The following is a 22,209-nucleotide window of genomic DNA, read 5'->3' as shown; positions in this document are numbered from 1 at the left end:
GTTTATACATCATAACATCATGCAGTCCAGGCAAAAGTAGTTTCTTGCCCAAATGACTAACCAGCTCCATAAGGAGCCTCTTCAATGCCCATCTTCCTCTTGAAGTAATTGGTGCTGCCAGGAGCAGATGTGTCTCATTGTCATGAAAAGTCCTAAGTTTTTAAAACATTTTAAATAACCATATTCTGTAAGTCTTTGAAAGATTTAAAGAATAGCTATCCTGAAATATATCTCTTTATATCTAGAAAACCTAACTAATATGATTACAAGCTTAATTTTATAGATGACTATCTATTAACTTGTATTTCTTAACTATGCATTGCATTTTTAAATGGGCTGCAAAAATATAATATCTTAAGAGCAGAAATATATATTATATATATAAATAAAATTATATATATATAAAATTGACCTTAAATTTGTATCAGTTAGACCAAGATACATATCAGTGCAAAGTATCATCTCTATAGACTATCCCTCTTTAAATGTAAACAAACATTTATAAACAATATTTGGGAATTTGGGCATAGTTCTTTCCTAACTGCTTCTTGCTTTTGTTGGGTGAAGAATTTTTGGTGGTTCACAAATACCTTTCAGGGCTTATTGTTCCATCAAATCACATTAGTCTGGAAGGAATCCACAGGTTCTCATCTTCTGTGGAAACAAAATCAGAACTTCTTTTCCAAAGCAACGTATCCTTAGACGCAAATTTTGAAGTCCACATACCTTTAAAATACAAATATTTGTTTAGCTTAGCAGCCCCCAGAATCAAATGTTTCTCTGTACTTAGCTTATTCACAGTCAAAAAATTCAAAGAAAACACAATATTATACATAATCCAGACTCTCTGTGTACATTCCATCTTTACATAGCTTATTTTTCTTACTCTGTTAACTTTTCTGCAAGTTTAATGGTTATTATCTTTACTCCTTTCCTATGACTGTACCCTTTTATATTATAACTGTCTATACTCTTTTTCCTCTTTCCCCTAAGCCTATGTACATTTTTCCAACACGGTGACCCATTAAGAGGTCTTTTTAATTTTAATTTGTCTTAATTATGTACGTATCTGTAATTAATTTTTGACCAGGAGTGCTTTTTAAAATGTTAAGCGTCATGGCTAGAAGTAAGGCTGCTTTGCCTTTGGCTCTGCCTAGTCCAACATGACAGAGGTCCATTCAGCTCCAGCTCTGCAAGCCATGCTCACAGACCCATTTTGAGGCACACAGTGGGCCTATGCTGCCATTAAGCAATTTGTAGCACTCTGCTCACAAACTCCATTCAAATGCTTAGTCTCCTGAAAGAGTCGGAATCTGCCTTCTCTTATGCTCTGCTGGTAAACCATTTCTTTTTTTTTTTTTTTTATTTTTTAATTGATTTTATTGAACCATATATTTTTCTCTGCTGCCCTCCCTGCCTCTCCCCTCCCCTTCCCTTCAACCCACTTCCATGGTCACCATGCTCCCAATTTACTCAGGAGATCTTGATTTTTTTCTACCTCCCATGTACCTTAGATCCATGTATGTCTCTCTTTGAGTCCTCATTGTTATCTAGGTTCTCTGGGATTGTGATTTTTTAGGCTATTCTATTTTGCTTTATGTATAAAAACCACTTATGAGTCATGGTGCCTCTGCTTGCTGCTAGCAAACAGCCCATCTGAAAAAAGTCTTACTTACCTCTGTTCTTTTGTGTCTAGAATTCCTTTCCAAGCTTTCTCAGTTTTTATGTGGATGTAGTTGACCGGTTGGTGCCATTCTGTTTGGCCGTTCTCTTAAAGGCTATTGACTGAAGGAGTTCCCACAGCAAGAATTACTTTTTTTTTTTCCTAGGCCCTTGAATTTCTGCCATTTGAAGGAAAAGTGAACTTAAAGAAACCACAACATGTATTCTCTGTTTTGGAGGACTATGGTTTGGACCCAAACCGCATCCCTGAGAATCCACATAATATTTATTTTGGTAGATGGGTAAGCAAGTTCCTTCTACCTATCTTACTTCTTTCTTTGAAAGCTAAATACAGGGTGGGGATGGGGATCAGTGGTGGAGCTCTGGTCAAAGCAGATACCATGTCCACCTTTGTATTTGAGATACATACGTGTGTGTGTGTGTGTGTGTGTGTGTGTGTGTGTGTGTAAAAATTTGAAGCAATTGGAATCAGAACTCCTGTATTTTTAAAATTACTGAAAAGTATGTGATTATAATTGGTGATTTTCAGAGATTCCTATGAAACATAAGGAGCTTGTTAGAGACACGACCTAGGAAATGGGGGTTACACCTGATGCTGGAAACGAGATTTCCCAGAATGTCAGGAGTACTGTTTTAGTGAAACAGAGAGAGGGCAGAGTGCTGGGCTGGTTCAGTGATCTCTCATGAAAACCTCAAGTCTGAGTCTTCCATTCTGAGGGGAGATGGAGTTATAGAAGTGTCTGCTTACTTCCCTGAGGCTGCATAGGTGGATGGAAGCTGAGAGCCATGTTGTGGATGCTTGTCATTTCAGAGAAAGAGAAAAGGGAGGTGAGAAAACTCAAGACCACACTCTAGAATAATTATATTTAAATTTGATTCCCACTTGGTTTGAAAGCACAAAGTAGATGGAAAGGCATTAGAGAAGTAAAAAGAGTGACTGTAATGGTCTCAGTCCTGTGATTTTTTGCAGGATTAAGTTTAGAACAGTAATAAGTGGGAAAAAGTTCTCATTAGCAAGGTGCTATCATTTTTTTTTTCCAAGACAAGGATTCTCTGTAGCTTTGGTGCCTGTCCTGGAACTAGCTCTTGTAGACCAGGTTGGCCTTGAACTCACAGAGATCTACCCGCCTCTGCCTCCCAAGTGCTAGGTAAGATTAAAGGCTTGCCCCACCACTGACTGGCTTGGTGCTATCATTTTTATTGTGAATAATTATCTTGAGTCTGTTCTGTATAGCTAGACTAACTTTAAAAAATGTCTGATTTAGATTGCAGATGGGCAAAGAGAGCTGATTGAGTCATACAGTGTCAAAAAGAGACATTTTATTGGAAATACAAGTATGGATGCTGGCTTATCATTCATCATGGCCAACCATGCAAAAGTGAAAGAAAACGATGTTGTCTTTGATCCATTTGTTGGAACAGGTATATAAGTCTATTTGTTATACTAATGCATAGATTTTGCTTATTTATAGCAGTGAAGGTTATAGTATGCTTTGGATGAGAGATTGACTTTACAAACTTTTCTTGCTTAATAGCTCATATTTAATACTTTGTCATTTGATGGATGTGACTAGAATATTGTGGGTTTTTATTCCAAGTAAGCCACTGGGGGGAGCATCAAGCTTATTTTTCAAAGATGTCTTGCAGCATATCATATCTTATAGATATGCATAGAATCATAGTATTTATTTAAGTAGGAAAACTCATGGGAAGAATGAAAAAACAAAACAAAACAGAGAATACTCATGCTTTTAAATAGATAGCCATGTATTTGGATAGAGGAAAAACATACCTTTGATTCTGTTTGTGGGAGTTTTTGAGTAAGTGTGAAGCTGAAGGTGACTAAGTCACCATAGTCTTGAGCCTTCTTGCTGACACTATAACCCACGTTCTTCTGAACTTCCCAGGGATGCTCTCCTTATTAAGTCTTTGGAAAGCCTGAAATTGCAAGTTGACTTCATCTGATTCTGACGTTTTCCTTTTCTCAGATTGCTTTCTTGCTTGATATAGCCCTTAGGCAGGCGATACTCTTCTTTAAATTTTACCTGATAAACCTCATTATTGTTTAGTTAGTGTCACCGCAGCTGTCTTGGGAGCAGTAGAGATGCAAGGCCAGTGCCTGTTGAGTCTGTAGGTCAGTACTATATTGTACTCTAATACTGATGACAGCCAGCATGAAGACACTTTGAAGTCTTCCTGAGGAAACTGCAATGCAAGGAGAGGCTATGTGACATAGTCAGGGTTACCCAGTGTATCGCTTTTGCTGATTCAGACTCCAGCAGTTTATGTATTCGTTGCTTCTGCAGAACTGCCTCTCTCTGTATAAAGTTTACTGGCCACTACTTGCACCTAAATTAACTTAAGGAGAGTGAGTGACCAAATGTGATCTGGAAAAAGTAGCATCTGTTTTAGAGTTCCTAGGGGTGGAAGGAAGTTTTGTAATTTGTTTTGAGCTAATTCACCAGTGCACTTTCTGGCATGTTTCCGCGGACCCCTCTCTCAGCGTGCTAGTTTGTTCTCTACCTTCATTTCCCTAAACACATTCTCACATTTTGAGCTTGTTATTGGAACTAATATCAAGTTACTTACAAATTATAAGAACAAAGAATATCCACATATCCAATCCCAGCTTAAGCTTTTGCTAACATTTGGCTTCTTTTACCTTATCATTTTATTTTATGTATATTTTTTCTTGAATCATTTGAAGGTTACATTTATTTTGTTTTTAAAAATTTATGTATGTATGTATGTATGTATGTATGTATGTATGTATGTATGTATGTTTGACCTTACATGTATGTCTGTTGACGGTGCTGGATTCACTTAGAACTGGAGTTACAGACAGTATGAGCTGTCATGTGTGTGCTAGGAACTGAACTGGGTCCTCTGAGAGGTCAGCCAGTGCTCTTAACCCCCGAGCCATCTCTTCAGCCCCTGAACATTACATGTTTTACATTCCTCTCTCAAACACATCAGTATACATTCTTAAGAATAAGAATTTTATATATATTTTCACTTATCTATTTATATTCTGCAGTTGGGTATTGTGTTTTACTGTTAAAGTCACTTTGATTTGGAACATTATTAACACTTTTAAGTTTAAAATAGTTTTCATTTGAGTGGTTTGAATTTCCTTAGAATGGGTCGTTCATTCCCACTAGAGATGTTATGTCCTTAAGGCTTGCATACCCTGCTTCTCTGCCTCAGTATTAATACTAATTTTTTTAATTGAATTTGATTTTCCATGTGTGATGGTTAGTTACTGTTATATTCTTGCAGTTAATCTAAAGCATTTGTGGGAGGTACATTAAGAGCTTGTAAATACACTGCTCCTTACCCAGGTGTCTCTTCATCTTGACAAGTCAGATTTAGCATCCAGTGACAAGACTTGCTTCAGTCAGTCTTTTCTTGGATGATTCTTCCACTCTAGCACTTCTGTGTTATCATCTGCATTCATTATTTTGTAAACAAGAAACCTTTCTTCTCTTCCTGTTGCTAATTTCACTTATTATCGACAGGAGCAAAGTCTGTCCCTTTGTCTCAGGTGATGTAGAAGTCCCGATACCCTTTATTTTTAGCTATTAGCCACTGGGCCAATTCGCTGTGAGCCCAGCTCTGCCCACCCCTTTCACACTGAGTCTGTCTTTGTGACCTGTCACTTTTTTTTCCTCTTAGAGAACTTTTAAAATTTCTGGCTTATTTTTTTCATACCAAAGCCCTGGTATCAGTCATTTCTACCAGTAACCCTTGTTTCTTTCAGTGGGGAGATGGTATCAAAAACCAAGATTAGGTTCTAAAACTTCTCCGAGGGTAAGCAAAGAGATACACATGTGTATAAACATACTATACATGTTAGTGCAAATGGAAATACGCATGCATATACACACATGTAAACCTACACATAGATTACTAGAAATCATGGGTTTACACATGTAGCAGATATTTCTGCTGATTACCACAGATTGTTTCCTCCCTATTCCAGCCCTGTTGATGTATACCTTTCTCTTCACAGAGGACCCTGGTTCGTATGTTCAGCATGTTTGCTCTTTCGCTCATTTCTGTAATTTTCTAAAATAGTCAGCATTGCTTTGCCGATGCCACTGGGGGAAGAATCCTATTTGTTCTCTGTTGCCCTGATAAAACACCACGGCCAAGGCAAGTCATGGTGGAAGACTTTGTTTGGACTCGGTGGTTCTAGAGGGATAGGAATCCATCCTGATGGGAAGGCGTGGCAGCAGGTAGCAGGAACAAGGATGCTGAGAGTTCACATCTGTTACCATAAGTACCAAGCAGAAAGAACAAATTAGAAATAGACAAAACTTTCTACTCCCAAAGCCCGTGCCCAGTGACTTCTTCCTCAAGCAAGCTGTACCTCCTAACATCCCCAAACAGCGCCACCAACTTGGGCCAAGTGTTCAAACAATCTGAGTTTGTCGGGGATGTTCTCCTCCACACTGCCACACCTACCCACCTACCGTAAACAACTTAATATGTTTTCACTTCTGGTTATGTTCTCCTCCACACTACCACACCTACCCACCTACCGTAAACAACTTAATATGTTTTCACTTCTGGTTATGTTCTCCTCCACACTACCACACCTACCCACCTACCGTAAACAACTTAATATGTTTTCACTTCTGGGGATATTCTCCTCCACACTACCACACCTACCATAAACAACTTAATATGTTTTCACTTCTGTCCATGCTTAAGGAGCTATAAAGTAAAATTCTGTGCTTGCTTTCTTTTCCTTTTGACAGTCACTTGGCTTCATTAGATCTCTGCCTTCTGCTCCTGCTGTTACTTCTTTTTATTGTGTTGACATTTACACAAGCAGAATTCACTCTCATCTACACAATAATGTGCATTCCTTTTTGTTTCTTTTTTTTGGTGAACAACCTTGTTTGCTAATTGATTCTATTTTCTTATTTCCTAGTGATATACTTATGTAGGTACAATTTCTTATTCATACTCTTTTTATATAAAATGTTTGATACTCCACATGTTGTCTCTTGGTTTTTTGTTTGTTGTTGTTGTTGTTTTCCATTTAACAGTATTTCTTAGAAATCTTTTTCTGTTCAGAAATTGTCCCCATTCTTTTGTTGTATGTGGTACTAGAGAAAATACAAGCACTCTGTCACTGAGCTACATTCCAGCCGTTTTCATTCTCTTCTGTAGTATTAATCCATATATGTATTCTATAGTTTGTTCAAATGATCTCCTATACATTCCTGGGTACTGGTAGTTTATAATATTTTATACTTGAAAATAATGCTTACAATGAGCAATCATGAATATATTACACACACACACACACACACACACACACACACACACACAGACACCCCTTTGTAATTTTGAGGCTAGAGCGCTGGTGTAAATTTCAGGAAGTGGGAGTGCTAAGTTAAAGGGAATATGTAATTTTGCTAGATGCTACTAAATAAATTCTCTACTATTCAGCTTTGGATTTCTGCAGCCATCTAAGAGAGTTCTTGTTCTGCAAGTTTATTACTAAAGAACATATTCTTAAGCTTTTGTAGTTTTCCTGGTTTGTTAGGTGGGAATGGTATCAAAAATAAATCGTGTTGGCATTTTTAAGGGCCATTATACAGTTTTTTTTTAAAAAAATATTTATTTATTAAGTATACAATATTCTGTCTGCATATATGCCTGCAGGCCAGAAGAGGGCACCAGATCTCATTACAGATGGTTGTGAGCTACCATGTGGTTGCTTTTGAGTAGCCTTTTATGTCTTTTGCCTCCTGCCTTATATAAAGATACTTTTTAGAGATATTAGCACTTCGTCTTCCAGTATTTCTGTAATAAATCACAATACTTCCCTCCATATTGCCAGTTATCATTTACTTTGACTGCATTTTCTTTCTTCCATTGCATGTTTTCCCTCTATTCAAGTTATAAAGGATTCAACTATACTTTCTTCTAGTCCCTTTGAAGCTGTTTATATTTTTGTTTGTTTGTTTTAGAACTCTGATCCATTTGGGGTTTATTCTTTTGGATGTGATGAATGGTCATGATTTGTCTTTCTCTAGAAGCTTAGCTCTTAACTTTTATTTTGTTTTAAGGTTTAAAAATTTTATTTCTTATTGTGGTTTCTCGTTCTTTTTTTAACATATTCCCTTTAACCTAGCAATCCTACTTCCCGAAATTTACACCAGCGCTCTAGCCTGTAAATTACAAGCGTACATACACGCACACACATATGATTGATTGCTCACTGTAAGCATTATTTTCAAGTATAAAATATTGGAAACTACCAGTACCCAGCTATGTATAGGAGATCATTTGAACAAACTATAGAATACATGTACAGAAGGGAATAAAAATGGCTCTGTGTGTGTGTCTCTGTGTGTGTGTAAACATAAGTGTGTATGCATGTGCATGTGATGTATGTTTCTGGGTGCAGTCATGGCACTGTAGGTATGTGAAAGTCAGTTGGTTCTCCTTCCACCTTTATGTGGGCTCTAGGGATTCAGTTCAGGTAATCAAGCTTCTGCCACCAGCACTTTATCCACTAAGCCATCTTCTTGGTTCATTCTTAAACCTTAAAACAAAACAAACAAACAAACCGGCCCTTTTTATGAAGTAAAAACAGGTCTTTGGAATTATGTAATATTTGTGCACACTTAGGTTCGACCTTAGAGTTTAAAAAGAACATTGTCATAGTAGGGGAGGAAAGGGATTGTGCTCTTGATGCATTTGAACCTAGGAGTATTGTGAAATTCCACTTCACAGCAGTCGAGGTGCTGCCTGCCTTATGCATGGTGAGGGGTAAGGATACCTGGCTCCCTGCTGTGCACGGTTCCCTGTTGTGCATGGCTTCCTGCTGTGGACGGGCCATCTCACTACTCACATAGAAGAGAAAGGTCAAATGATAGGTGAAACTTTAGAAGATATACCACTAAAATATATTCTCACAATCTGTGTAAACACATAAATGGTTTAAATTTGGCTTTAGGATATAGGTCAGTTTTTGACACTTCTAACTTTAAACTGGTTATAAACCCTAATTTTGAACAGAAACCCTCAAGGGTCATTGGTTTCCTCCTGGAACTGATTCACAGACAGTTTGTGTCTTGGAAAGGACTAGATGAGTAGCCCTGTGCCTTCTCCAAGCCTATAGGTTTTCCATCCTCTTTGATGATGGTTTTACCTTTGGCTTCCATATATTAGGGTCTCTTTTGTTGTTGTTGTTTTTAATTCAAGTGTGTCTCTTTTAATGGTCCAGACCAAAATGTGTGCAGTTTCCCAAATGAATGAACATTGAACTAGTCATGGCTGAGGCTTTTCTCAAGGCTGCAGAGCAGGTTGATCTCTTCTTGCTGAAACATTTTTCCCTTTTCTTTTAGACAGTTTGCTGCTGCTTGGAGTTACATTCTAACCTGCAGAAATGCACTTTCCTTTCTGTTTTGGCAAATATATTCTCATTTAAGTCACCTTTAAAATATTACATTTTTATCATTTTCTGAGGAGAGAGGAAACATCCTATTGCGTCCACTCTCGGTGGTCAAAAAGTACACTATTAAGGTTAGCATGAAAAATATACAACACCTATGTTGGTGTGAACTATTATGAACTGGATACACAGTTTTACCTAATTTGCTTAGTAAAACAATGTGCTTCTATTTTATCTAGCTGGTATGCTAATAAACTTTCTGTTACTATAACGAAATACATGATAGAATTTACAAAGAAAAGGGTTTATTTTTTGCTTCTTACTTTTAGGTGGGCAGACCATTGCTTGTAGGCTCTTGTTTGATGTCAAGACAGGGTTAAGGGACACAGAGTAGAATTAGCTGCTAATCTCATAGCCAAGAAGCAAAAGGAAGGTCTGGGTTCTACAATCCTCTTCATTAGAATAACCCTGTTGGCTAAAGGCCCTCCTTCTAAGCCCGACAGAGGACCAACACTTATGCATACTCATCTGTGAAGGGCATTTGACATCTAAAACTATACCAGTAATTTAGTGCAATATAAACTAAATATATTTTTTAACTTCAATTGGTGCTGACCTAGAGGAGATACTAGAGTATAAAGAAAAGCATATATAGTGTGAGTTTACTTTCCTAACAAGGTGACTTCGGACAAAATTCTTGTGTAGATTGCAGTTCTGTCATTGTAAATTAGCCATAGTAATATGTTATAAAGATTGAGGGAGTTAATGTATGCATATAATGTTAGAATGATATTTGAAAACTTGTAGACCTTCAGTGGACTGCTATTCTACTATCATTATTTAATTTTTACTTTCTTATGGACTTGGATACTTTTTGGTGAACATGTTAGATGTAGCTAATACTAAATGATGAAGAGTTTGACTATGAACTCATTTTCTAGTCCCCTCTTGGGTTGATTTCTAAAATATTCGTAAACTGCTGCTATTGCAGCAGCAAAGGGATTGCAGCTTAAATTTGCAAATGTATAATTTTTTGTTTATAATTAAAATGATTGAGATGAGTGTGTGTTCACTATTTTATGTGGCCTAGAGCTCTGAAGCCATAGCTTTGACTCTTCTTAAGTACTAAGAGTCCACCCAAGGGAGATCCTAGGTGTAAGGAAAATCCTACCCCTCCTTTTGAATCTTGTCATTTCAAGAATGACAGACTGCGCTCCAGGTGAGGGTAGTGACTTGGTCCTGAGAGGAAACTGTAGGATGGAAAAGAGGACTGGGAAGTAGTTCTCAGTAGGTCATTACAGTGTTTTCTGCATTACAGTAGTTGATAGTTCTTTGTAGTTTCTTTTCCTAAATCCTAGAGCTGGTCTAGCTGTGCTGCTGCTTTGGCAGTATTCTTGTGCTCAGGCTGCTCGTTAATTTAGAGAATTTAGGGCTCTTTTGGCAGTATTCTTGTGCTCAGGCTGCTAGTTCATTTAGAGAATTTAGGGCTCTTTTGGCAGTATTCTTGCGCTCAGGCTGCTAGTTCATTTAGAGACAGTGAAAAGTAATGGCAGCAGAATTACCAGCGTCTTTTTCTTTCCCCACCCCGTTAGCAAAGCCAAAGACTAGTTTCACATTTCCTCATAGTTTCAAAGCTTTCCCCTTAGCCCTCCAGAGATGAAACTCCTAAATTAAGTTTTATAGTATGGAATAAATTCCGCTCGTTGTATTCTTTTGTTTATATTACACTAATCTTAAAACGGTTACTGTGTAAGTAACAAGAAACTGAGACAGTGAGTGTTAGTCTGACCCCCGTTTGTGGTATTCATATGTTACTTTGGATAGCAAAAATGGGTGAGTCATTTTCCTGCCTTCTCAACACAGCACCCTCTGTTTTTACTGCCCTATTTGCCCGAGAAAATTCCACGGAAGGTATTAACAAAATACGGAAACTGCTGTAACTGAAAGAGCAATAGATGACTGACAGTGATCAACTCAGAGAAACCAATTGATTATGATTTTATTTTTAAAAAGTTAGAAGCTTAAAAAGCCACCAGGTAACAGGTGAGTCTAACAGCTTATCCGTCTCCTTTCAGCAGTGTACTGTAAATTGAGTCTTCTCAAAAGTCCCTCTAAGCAATGGATAAGGTTCTGGTTAAGGAAGCACAGGGAAGCTTTTCTGTTCCCTTGACAACTAGTTCTTCTAGGTGAGTATCTGCCTTGATCGGCAGAATTGCAGTAATGCCTTGTGATTTGGGTGAAGTGACCTTGTGAGGCTCACAAGCCATCACACAATACTTAGTACTTTTTCTGACTACGGACCATCCCGTCTAGACCAAGAACTATGAGGTCTCTTTTACACTGCATCTCACAAATGCTTCCGGGGTTAGTGTGAGAAGACCTAGGGTTTGGTTTCTACTGCGCTTTGAGTCCAGCGTTCTTCAAGGGACACAGTAGGAAACTAGTTAGTGCGTTTTCAGAATACTCTTCCCTGACTATTTCTAAATTGCTGTAGATATGTGACCCCATGAAGATATGTATATATCTTGACCCTATGAAGGCATTGCACATCTTAATTTTAGAGGTTACATTTTAAAAGGGTGGGAAGGAAAACCCTAAAGTTTGCCCATTGTCCAAGGTTGTGCACATTTTATAGTCTAAAAGTGAATTTCTCATTTCTACTCTGCTGTCATCTTTCTGTATTGTAATTGGGGACTGATCAAGCACGAAAAGCATTTTTTAATTTGAATACATAAAAATGTGCAGTTTAATAAAAATACTGTATTTTATTTAAGTATGAATTTTTCTTAAAATTTTAAAAATATTTGTTTTTATTTTAAAGCATTTCATTTTTAATTGTTAGAACTTTCCTTCATATTTGAACTGGTCACATCTGTCATATTCCTTAGTCTGGTCAGTTTATATTGGAACATTATTTTTACTTCAGTCATAGCACTGTTTAATAGAAAAATTATATTATTAACTGGATAAGTTACTCAGAAATTCATATTTATAGTGTGTACTAAGAGATAATTACATTACATGTTTTAGCTTCTAAAAGTTAGTATTGCCTGTGTGAAATATGTTCACTTTAGTTTTCTGAAACTCAAATCCAGTTATTAGTTTATTTTAAATCTGTGTGTTTATAGACTTGCATGTCCATGTTGAAAAGGGAGCAAAATGTTTTTTTTTAATAATCTAAGGTAATCTGAAAATGTTTAAATATACATTATTTTGAACAAAAAAGTAATGTTCCTTAGGTAGTATGAAATAACAATGCCATGATATACATTGATTCTCTGCTTTGTGGCCAACTTAGTGAGTTCAGTTTCGGGTTTATTTGTTCAGTTTCGGGTTTATTTGTTCAGTTCTAAGCCTTGCTAAGTTGACTAGCTTGGTGTCATTCCAGGGTGCTCTGCCTGCAGCTAGTTCAAAGCTCTGGATCAGATTAAATCAGGACCGGAGCAATGTGGGACTCTCTGCTGATAGTCACAGTTGTATGGTTTTCCAGGTGGGCTCCTGATTGCGTCTGCTCACTTTGGTGCATATGTGTGTGGGACGGACATTGACTACAACACGGTTCATGGCTTGGGTGAGTAGAACTTACGGTGTTGACATCTTTGTTGTTAAGCCAAATGGTCCTTTAAAATAATAAAGTAGTTTTATGTGATATTCTAGTGTTTAAAGCGCAACATCTTAGTGTAATTTTACCACAAAACTTCCTTGAGTGTCTCCATCTTATGACATTATCACTCAGCGTGTGCAAGGTAAACTAGAAGAATATTAAGATGAATAGAAAAAAATCTCACTATCCCCAGTCAGGAACTTGTCATCCTAATAAGAGATTTTTTTTTTTTAATGGCAAACTGAGCTGGGCTGTGTTGGCACACGCCTTTAATACCAGTACTCAGGAGGCACAGGCAGGTGGATCTCTGAGTTTGAGACTAGCCTGATCTACATACAGAGTGAGTTCCAGGACAGACTCCAAAACTACAGAAAAGCCCTGTCTTGAACCCCCTCCTACCCCAAACAAAACAAAACAAAACAGGTGAGCTGAGGTTGTGAAGCTCAGTGTTGGGAAGGAAAAGGTGGAGTGGCCATTTTGTAGTCAGCAAGCACTTGGTAAAGAAGCATGGGGGGAGCTGACTCAGCTGTTAGAGCACTGACTGACTGACTGCTCTTCCAGAGGACCCAGGTTCAGTTCCCAGCATGCACATGGCAGCTCACACCTGTCTGTCACTCCAGTTCCAGGGCTTCTGACACCCTCACATACTTGCACGCAAAATGAACGTAAAAATAAATTTAAAAAAAGAAAGAAAACATAGGTAGTCTCTGTTTAGGATTATCATCATTGATTTACTTGGCAATCATGCTGTGAAGATGGGTTGGATTAATGTTTAGTTTTTGAATAACATTTAAAAATTTATTTTTTGTGATCTGCTTGAAACACTTGAGGTGTCTACAAATGTAAAGGTTCTGCCTTTAAATGAGGGTAACTTGAAACATGATCCACTTTGATTTTATGGCAGTTATAGAAAATAGCTAAAAATTGGAAATCTTCACTAATGGTCTGTGATTGGATGGCATTAAATCAGAGTGAAAAAGTATATTTCTCATAATGGGGTAGTATTAAAATTACCAAGTAAATTCATGATTTTGAAATTGTTTGCCTCTCTGCTAGTATTCCTCTTTTGTATCTTGAATGAGTTCTTCAATTTCCTTCATTCAGTGTAGGTTAAAGGTGAGGTTTCATTATACTTTCCGTTGCTGAAGCTGTGGTGTTGTGTGCAGAATTAATAGCTTGTTACACTATGTCTTGAGTCTTAAAGAGCTTAATAATACTAAGGAAAGACAAAGTTATAGTTTTGAACATTTTTCATAAATGGGCGATTTAGAAAAAGATACTCTTTTTGTCTTTTTTACTGTTAGACTAAGTAAAGTGGTGAGACTTGCTCTAGCTTATTGCCAGTAGACACAAGACATTTGCTTTAAGAAAATTATCCCACACAGATTTTAAGACATTTTTATTTATTAAAGTCTTGAAAAGTTATTTCATACCTTTAAGTCTACTGGGAGTAGATTTCTAGTTGAGGAGAGTTTCTTAGAGAGTCTCCAGTTGCTAGGTATGTCCTTTGCTCCCGGTTTCTGATCTCTTAGGTTATACCGTCTCGTGTTTTTCCCAGTTGGACAGCTACAAGCCTTTCCTGTCAGTCCTGTAGGGTCCCTTTAGCTGTATTTTAGCTGTATTTTCCTTTTGCCCACATGCCTGGAAACCTGCTGTCTGCATTCAGTCTCACTTTCTCATCATCTGTGACCCTGGAGCACCTGTGCCCAACATTTAGCCCAGAATGCCCACGGAGGGCACAGAGCCACCCTGTTCTGCAGTGTTGGTTGTCATAAGCCTTCCTTCTTTCCGGGACAATGTTCTCACTGGGTGTTGCTTTTCCTCTTCTGAGAGTTTTATTTCAGTCTCTTTAAGACCCGGGGTTTTCTTTCATTTCTCTTTACATACTGTTTTTTCTCTTGGCATCCTTTTTTTTTTTTTTTTTTTTTTTTTTTTTGGCTGTCCTAGAACTCTCTCTGTAGACTAGACTGCCTTCAGAGTGCTGGGATTAAAGGTGTGTGTCACCACTGCCTAGCCAACGTCCATTTTCTAATCCCTGTTTTTATCATACTGAATCCTTTTGATTTTCTTTTTAAGTTTTGTTTTACTGTAAAATTGATCATAATACAAAAGTGTATAATTGCTGGGCATGGTGGTGCATGGCTATGGGAGGCAGAGGCAGGAGGGTTTCTGTGAGTTCCGTCCCTGCCTTAAGAATAAGAGTAACACTAGAGCAAGCTCTTGGGTAGCCGACACCTAGGCTGAAATTTATTCATTCTCACCGGTTCCACTTGTTTAAATACTGATGGCTCAAGTGTGTTTTCCAGAGTTCAGCTACCCAAGTATTCTCTCTTTAGCTAGTGCCATTTTCTGGATGTGTGTATGTGTAGTGTGTGTGTGTGTGTGTGTGTGTGTGTGTGTGTATGTGCGTGTGTGTATGTGTAATGGGTATGGTGTGTGTGTATGGGGGGTGGTTATAGATCTCAGACTTTATTCATTAAGCTGGTTTTTTGGGGGGGTTTCTCTAATCTTATCACTGACATGATTATCATCTTTCCTTTAGGTTTTAGCTTTTGAGCTTCTTCATTTTTTCTGCGTATACTGATTTTTCATCAGTAATTTTTCTGTGTGTCTGCCTTCTTCATGGTCAAAGCTGCTGTGTTTCACAAGTTAGCATTCTTCATTTCTGTTTCATTTATCTGATCACTCATTCAACATGAACTCTATTCTTGTAGGCTAGGTCCATGTTCTCCTCACTTATGTATCTTACTGGTGAATACTTCATACTTGGGAAGTATTGGTCATTTTAATAAGGTGCATTTTACTGTTCAAAATAATAAGGTGAAATATTTGCTTAATTGTATGCATACAATTAAGATTACAAACGAACACACATTTTATGTGGGTAAACGTGGGTTTGCATGGGCATAAAGTATTTTCAGCTAAACTAAAGAAAAGAATGATGCTCTGTTTGATAGAATAATTTTCTACCTTCATTTTCTTTCTCTTTAGGAAAAGCTAGTAGAAAAAACCAGAAATGGCGAGGACCAGATGAAAACATCAGGGCAAATCTTCGTCAGTATGGCTTAGAGAAGTTTTATCTTGATGTCTTGGTTTCAGATGCCTCTAAGCCTTCCTGGAGGAAAGGAACGTATTTTGATGCAATCATCACAGATCGTGAGTTTATTCTCTACAAAGTAGGAAGGGAGTTAGTTTTCTGAAATTGGTACATTTTAAGTATAAAATATATCAACACATGAGAAACGCCCACTTGTGCTAGGGTTCTTCCCACTCTCCTTCAAAATCAATACAAAAATTATGACGAGAAGGCAGGTTGTTAATTTTAGTACTTAAGGGTTTGTGGTTTCATTTTAGCAAATACATTTATTTCCTGTCTGTACATAATTTGCCATCCATTTTCCCTCCCATTTATTTTTTAGTCATGCATTTTTCCTGGCCATCAGTGTATCAACTATAGCTAGTGTTGTTTGTGGTTTCTGTGTCAATCTCTGGGCTTTCAGCGATCTTCCATTTAGGTGAGCCTCCCTGTGTAGCACCTGTTTTCACCAGCATCTTCTTTCTGGACATAGAGAGATTTGGGTTGTGCAAACTGCTGGGCTCCTGCGCCACTAGCTCTAGAACACTACATGAAAACTTAGGTTCTGTGCTGGGGAATCGTCTGCATTTGAGACGTCAAAACAGATGTGCCTTTTTCACAGGGTCGCTAATAATCTTTGTAAAAATTTTTGTAATTAAAAATTACAAATTTTGGTAGTAATTGGTAAAGAATGCAAAGTTAAGACCTTTTGTCTCAGCCATTTTTTGTTCTTTGCCTTAGAGGATTTCAAATCTAACAAGAAATTTCTTACGGCATTAAGATGCCATTGTGAATATACATTATGACAATTTACTTACTGTTTTTTTCTCCTAGTATGGTATTTTTCTTCCTATACTTTATTGTCGATTTTCTGAGAAAAAAGATAGTATCTTAGTCACAGTATAGCTATCTATCTATCTATCTGTCTATCTATCTATCTATCTATCTATCTATCTATCTATCTATCTATCTTGTTTTTTTGATGCAGGGTTTCTCTGTGTAACAGCCCTAGCTGTCCTGGAACTAGCTGTGTAGACCAGGCTGGCCTCAAACTCACAGAGATCTCCCTGCCTCTGCCTCCCAAGTGCTGGGATTAAAGGCATGTGTCACCACCGCCTGGCTTAATGATTTTCTTTTTCTTTTTTCTTTTTTGATTAGCAATCAATTTTACTAAGTTAACACAATAATCACAGTTTGTTAGCCAGTTTTGCTAGTTGAACCACAAATATTATGAACTACTTTTTTCCTTGAATTCAGGATCTACTTCAGAGGCAGACATTGCATTTAATAATTTTGGGCCTTTGTTACTTAACAATATGTCCACAATCTTATTGTGTCTTTATATTGTGGACATTTTTGAAGACAAAGTTGTCCTTCCTGAGCATTTTTTGTTAAATATTTTCAAGTGGAATGATGCATGGGTGATGATTTTTTTCCTTCCGTGGATATCACATTTGATCGCCCGTGATATGTACCTGTCCCTCATTGGCGATGGGTTGACTTGACTGTCCTGCTGTTTTTTCCTGCCTAGCTCCATATGGTATCAGAGAATCTACAAGAAGGTCAGGTTCACAGAAGGAAATACCAAAGGGAATAGAAAAGTGGTAAGTGAAATTTAAATGTAACGAGTTATTACTTTGAAAAACTTATTGATTTTTTCTTTTATAATGACTGTGAGCAGTTTTAAACTTTTTACTGATTTTGTAATATTTGTTCTCTGTTAGTCCAGAAAGCCACGTTCCTGTCTCCTTGAGTTATCATCTGAGTGATATGTTTTTTGACCTGTTAAACTTTGCAGCTGAGACCCTCGTACTGGGTGGAAGACTAGTCTATTGGTTACCAGTATACACACCGGAGTATGTAGTCTATTTTTCTATTTTGTAGTTATTTTCTATTGTATTTTCTATTGTATTTGTATTGTATTGATGTATTGTAATCATCCTTGTTTCTTCATCTCTAACTTTGCTCCTATTTTTATATTTGCTGTTTATCAGTAGCCTTGGTTTGTTTATATACTAATCCAAAATAGTCCCCTTCCTCTTATTAGTTGGGTGTTTTTGAACTTTTTAATGTAAGGTATTTGCCAAACCACCACCTTTGGGACAGATAGGCTTTTCATACTGTTTTTATATGGTGATTGAGCATAACTACTTTTTTACATTTTTTAAAGCTAATTGTTAGAAAACTCACAAAAGATTATGTACCAGAAAATCTGGGCATGATAGTATATGTTTGTTATCTTGGAAGGCATAGCTGGGAGGTCAGAATTCAAGGTCAACATGGCTACCTCTTGATTTTGAGGTTAGTCTAGGCTATATAATATTAAAAAATAGTTGTAAGAAATATATGTACCCACAAAATCTAAAATATTTGCATTTTGGCTCTTTGCCCAAAAAGTTTTTCAACCCTTTAGCTCAGTGTCTGGTATATCATAGATGTTTAGTAGCTGCTGCCTAGTAACAAAACACAAGTCGTTTTCAGAAATGTCCCTGAGTAACTCCTCTGCCTGTTATTTCTAGTACTGGCTTTCTTACCTGCCTCTTAGGACTACCTTAAATGCAATAAATATTTTTAACAACCTAAAACCAAGATAAAAACGTGCATATATTTAAAGCTGTTTATGTTGAACATGATTGGCTTTGTTCCTCAATAACTGGCAACTGTTGAATAGAGCTGTGTGCATCGATGAAGAGAAGGTGTCTGAATAAGATGTGGTATTAAAGGGGCCTAGAGAGAGGTTCAGTTGATCAAAGTATACTGTCAGGCCTGGTGATTGGAGTTCAGTCATTAGGACCTACATAGTAGAAGGAGAGAATTGATTCCCAGTCATCAGTCATCCTCTCTCTCTCTCTCTCTCTCTCTCTCTCTCTCTCTCTCTCTCTCTCTCTCTCTCTCTCTCTCTCTCTCTCTCTGTATCTCTCTCTCAAACACACACACTTTTTAAAAAAGGATAAGTTCTTAAGTTTGAAAGACAGTACTAAGATTATGGTTTAGTTATTTCTTTAAAATGCCACAGAAATCTTTTGAAAGGTATTAAGTATTTTAATACCTGTCTTTTCAATATATATTTGTTCAAAAGCGGTTGAAGACACTGGTATCAGTGGTGGGTTAGGTACCTCAGGATTTGGAAGGTGTATAGCTTTTGTTTATTTTATAAACATTTATTTGAAGTGACTTTGACCTAGCTTTAGTTATGCATTTGTTTATCAGTTGATAAGTACACGTATCCAGATTACTTAACACTGGCTTTACGTTTTCTTAGATGTCTAGAGTACTTGTTGCTCTTACAGAACACCCAGGTTCAAGTCCCAGCACTGCACAGAGGTGGCTCATAACTGTACCTCCAATTCCAAAGGATCAGATGACCACTTTTGGCCTTTGTAGTCACTAGGCACACACATGCTACACACACACACACACACAGGCAAAACATTCACATATACAGACACACACACACACATACACATGTACACTCACAAATAATAATCTTAAAAATGTAATTTAGCCTCTTTATTTTAGAAAACAAGGAAAATTGTTTTCAAGAAGTACTGTGAGTTACCCAAATTTTCAAAGCTGCCCAGCTAATTGCATTTCTTATTCCCAGTGGTGTATCCCGCTGTCTGGTCTGTGCAGCTATAGATAGGGATTTATTACAATTTTCAGGAGAGCATTTGCTCACTTATAACTCCTAACTCTTGCCAAACAGTTCTACCTACTGTGAACCAAGCATTCAAATATGTGAATCTATGGGGACCATCCTCATTGAAACTGTCCCAGCCCTCACCAGGACTTGTGACGTTTCCTCTGTGACTCGACTGAGCAAAAATGTTTTCTTTGTGGGAGCATCGTAAAATTGATCTTAGTATCTGACACCTTTATAAATCATCTGAATTTCGATCATCTGGCCATTTTATTTTGTCTGGGTCTTTACTCTGAGTCATAATTTCCTCTTTTATGGCAGATTTCTAAAAGTGACACCATCTTCTCTATCAAAGTCCTGCTCACATTGACAACTTTTTGATTTGCTTCTCACATTGTATTACAAACAGCACTGCTTTACTGTTGTGGAAAGTGATAAACTATTGTTGTTCTTTGTGCATTTGTGAGTCTTCATTGTACAAGTCTTTCCTTCATTTGCTCATTTATATTTAGCGGTATGGAATCATCCATTACTATGTTTATCTCATTAGACTCTAGGCATTATACGAGACTCTTACAATCCAGTTCTCATATGCAATTAATATAAATGGCAAAATCCTCTGTGTGAGGTCTTTGGGTCTACAGTCATAGGGAAGCATCCCGGAATTCCTGGTACTGGGATTTTGTTTAGTTGCCTTAGGGCTTCTAGGTGTGCCTTTTTTCCCTCATGTCAGATGCCTGTGTTCACAGTCATTAGCTATAGTTTTATGTTACAGGCATAGACTGTTGTAGGATTTTCTCAGTCACTCATTATGTATTACCTATACCTTGTCTAGCTATAAAACACCCTAGAATATCATTGCACATCTGACCCCTACACCCTGTCCCAGATATTTCCCATCCTTGCTCCTATGGGGTGTACTTTCCTACCTTTCAGATGCCTCTTTAAATCTGTAAAACACATGGATTAGCACTATATAATGAGACCTTTTTACACAGTGTGGGCAGGATCCCTGAGGGCTCACTGCAGTCCATTCCTTCCAAGCACATGCTACCTAGCGTCAATAAAGTACAAGGCCCAGAGTGCACAGAAAGTCCCCGTTACTTCTTGCAGTTCTTTTCTCAGAAGAGCAGTGTTCACGACAACAAGAGTGGATGGATGGAGAGCATTACCCTAAGATTTTTAAAGTCTCTAATCATTCTTTGTGAACTATCCCAACTCCTCCCTCTGGAGTATTTCTTTAATGTGCCCCCTCTCCCCCCCCCCCCAAAAAAAAAACAAGAGTTACAGGCTTGTGCTTATCACCTGGCCTGGGGCTCGGGAGCCAGGGAGTCTTCTTCCAGGGTCTGACTGGCTCTGTTCTTGTGCTGCTTTCTTCTGCTGCCCCTCCATGGGCCACATTTGACTCTCCATCCCCAGGGGAAGTTCCCCGTCCTTAGGACACACTCACTCCTTTTCGCTTACACTACGCCGTCTCCACGTCCATTCACTGATGCTTATTTCTCCTAGTGCTTCTGGGGTCCCGCAGGAAACAGTAGGCCCCTGCCCCATCATCTGTCTAAGTGCACATAATCTGCAGTTCAGCATGGGACGCTCCCGTTGCACTGTCCTCTTCTATAGGCTTCCTTCTCTGCTGTGTTAGGGAAGTGGCTATGGTGTTTCCCATTCCATAGAATCTCAGAGATTCTATGAGTTGTCATAGTGGGAATCCCTGGTATTTTCATTTTGTAAATCCCGTTGGTAAAGTCCTGTTCAGGCTTTTGGGACTTAGAGAAATCATAATCACTTTTGGTTTTCTGTTAGTTTTCCTCTTGGAAATTCCAGCTCTACACAATCCCTGCCACATTTGCCTTTGACCTAGACAGAACCCATCATCCACTCTGTTTTTCCTAATCCATCTTGATTGATGGAGCACTTAGGACAGCCTAAATCACTAAGACCCTTAGAGTCTCCTACATCATTAAGATGAGACACACTAGGGGCTTAGCAAAGCCACACAGTCCCGATATCACTACTGGATTGACTAACTTCTAGTGCATACAGTCCTGCCTTCTTTGGAGGACTGAGCACGACACAGAACTTCTCTCACTCCCAGTTCTCTTCCATGTTCACCTCTTTGCCTGTCACTATTTGATTCTACTCACACGTCCCAAATGTCTGGATCCCAGAAGACACTATTTAGTATTTATGTGACATGTACTCTTTTTAGTTGGACCCTTCCCACTCAGCTGGAAGAAGTGGTAAGGCTCTGTCTGCCTCCATTTATCTTTATTTAGTTTACTAATCAAATCAGGGCAGCCATAAAAGATGGCAGCCATCTGCACATTTCCCATTATAATTCCTCCTTTCTTGGAAGACAGCTGAGCCATGGTTAAATGTTTTAGCAGCTATAGGAAGGACAGTGCAGCTTTTCCCACACTGAGCTTTGGATCTTCCCTGTGCCTCTTTGGTGCTAAGTATTGCGTTTCTTCTCCTAAAGCCCTGATATGACACCCTCAGAACAAAAACTGATCTTGGTGAGGGAGCATTAACAGACCCGGTCTGAGATCTTTTGTGGGTTGTTGTGTGAACTTTCCTTTCCGAGGACACAAACAAATAAATGTCTCTTTGTCCCAAACATAGTCCCAACAACAGATCATAGAAACAGTCCCTGAAATGTCTAGCTTGGTTAAAACAATGATTTTAATTAGGTTTATTTACAGAAACTTAGGCAACTTATGTACCGCTACATGGCTGAAACAAAACAGTCTCCCATAGCAGCTGTTAATTGTCTTTATATCCATGGGGGT

General features: G+C 38.0%; 1 protein-coding gene across 2 annotated transcripts in view; it reads left to right on the top strand.

The window, feature by feature from the left end:
- Positions 1-22,209, top strand: part of Trmt11 (tRNA methyltransferase 11 homolog) — a 50,416-nt gene that overhangs the window by 9,141 nt on the left and 19,066 nt on the right. For both annotated transcript variants that reach the window (XM_038340285.1, XM_038340286.1), the window contains 6 exons: positions 1,830-1,964; positions 2,949-3,105; positions 12,591-12,671; positions 15,696-15,860; positions 17,312-17,384; positions 17,505-17,636. In XM_038340285.1, the coding sequence (XP_038196213.1) occupies positions 1,830-1,964; positions 2,949-3,105; positions 12,591-12,671; positions 15,696-15,860; positions 17,312-17,384; positions 17,505-17,636 (743 nt within the window). The remainder of the gene's footprint in view (positions 1-1,829; positions 1,965-2,948; positions 3,106-12,590; positions 12,672-15,695; positions 15,861-17,311; positions 17,385-17,504; positions 17,637-22,209) is intronic.

The sequence above is a fragment of the Arvicola amphibius genome, chromosome 8, assembly GCF_903992535.2.
Source record: "Arvicola amphibius chromosome 8, mArvAmp1.2, whole genome shotgun sequence".
NCBI lineage: Eukaryota > Metazoa > Chordata > Mammalia > Rodentia > Cricetidae > Arvicola > Arvicola amphibius.
Note: the sequence above shows the minus strand (reverse complement) of the source record. Positions and strands in the feature narration are given on the sequence as shown.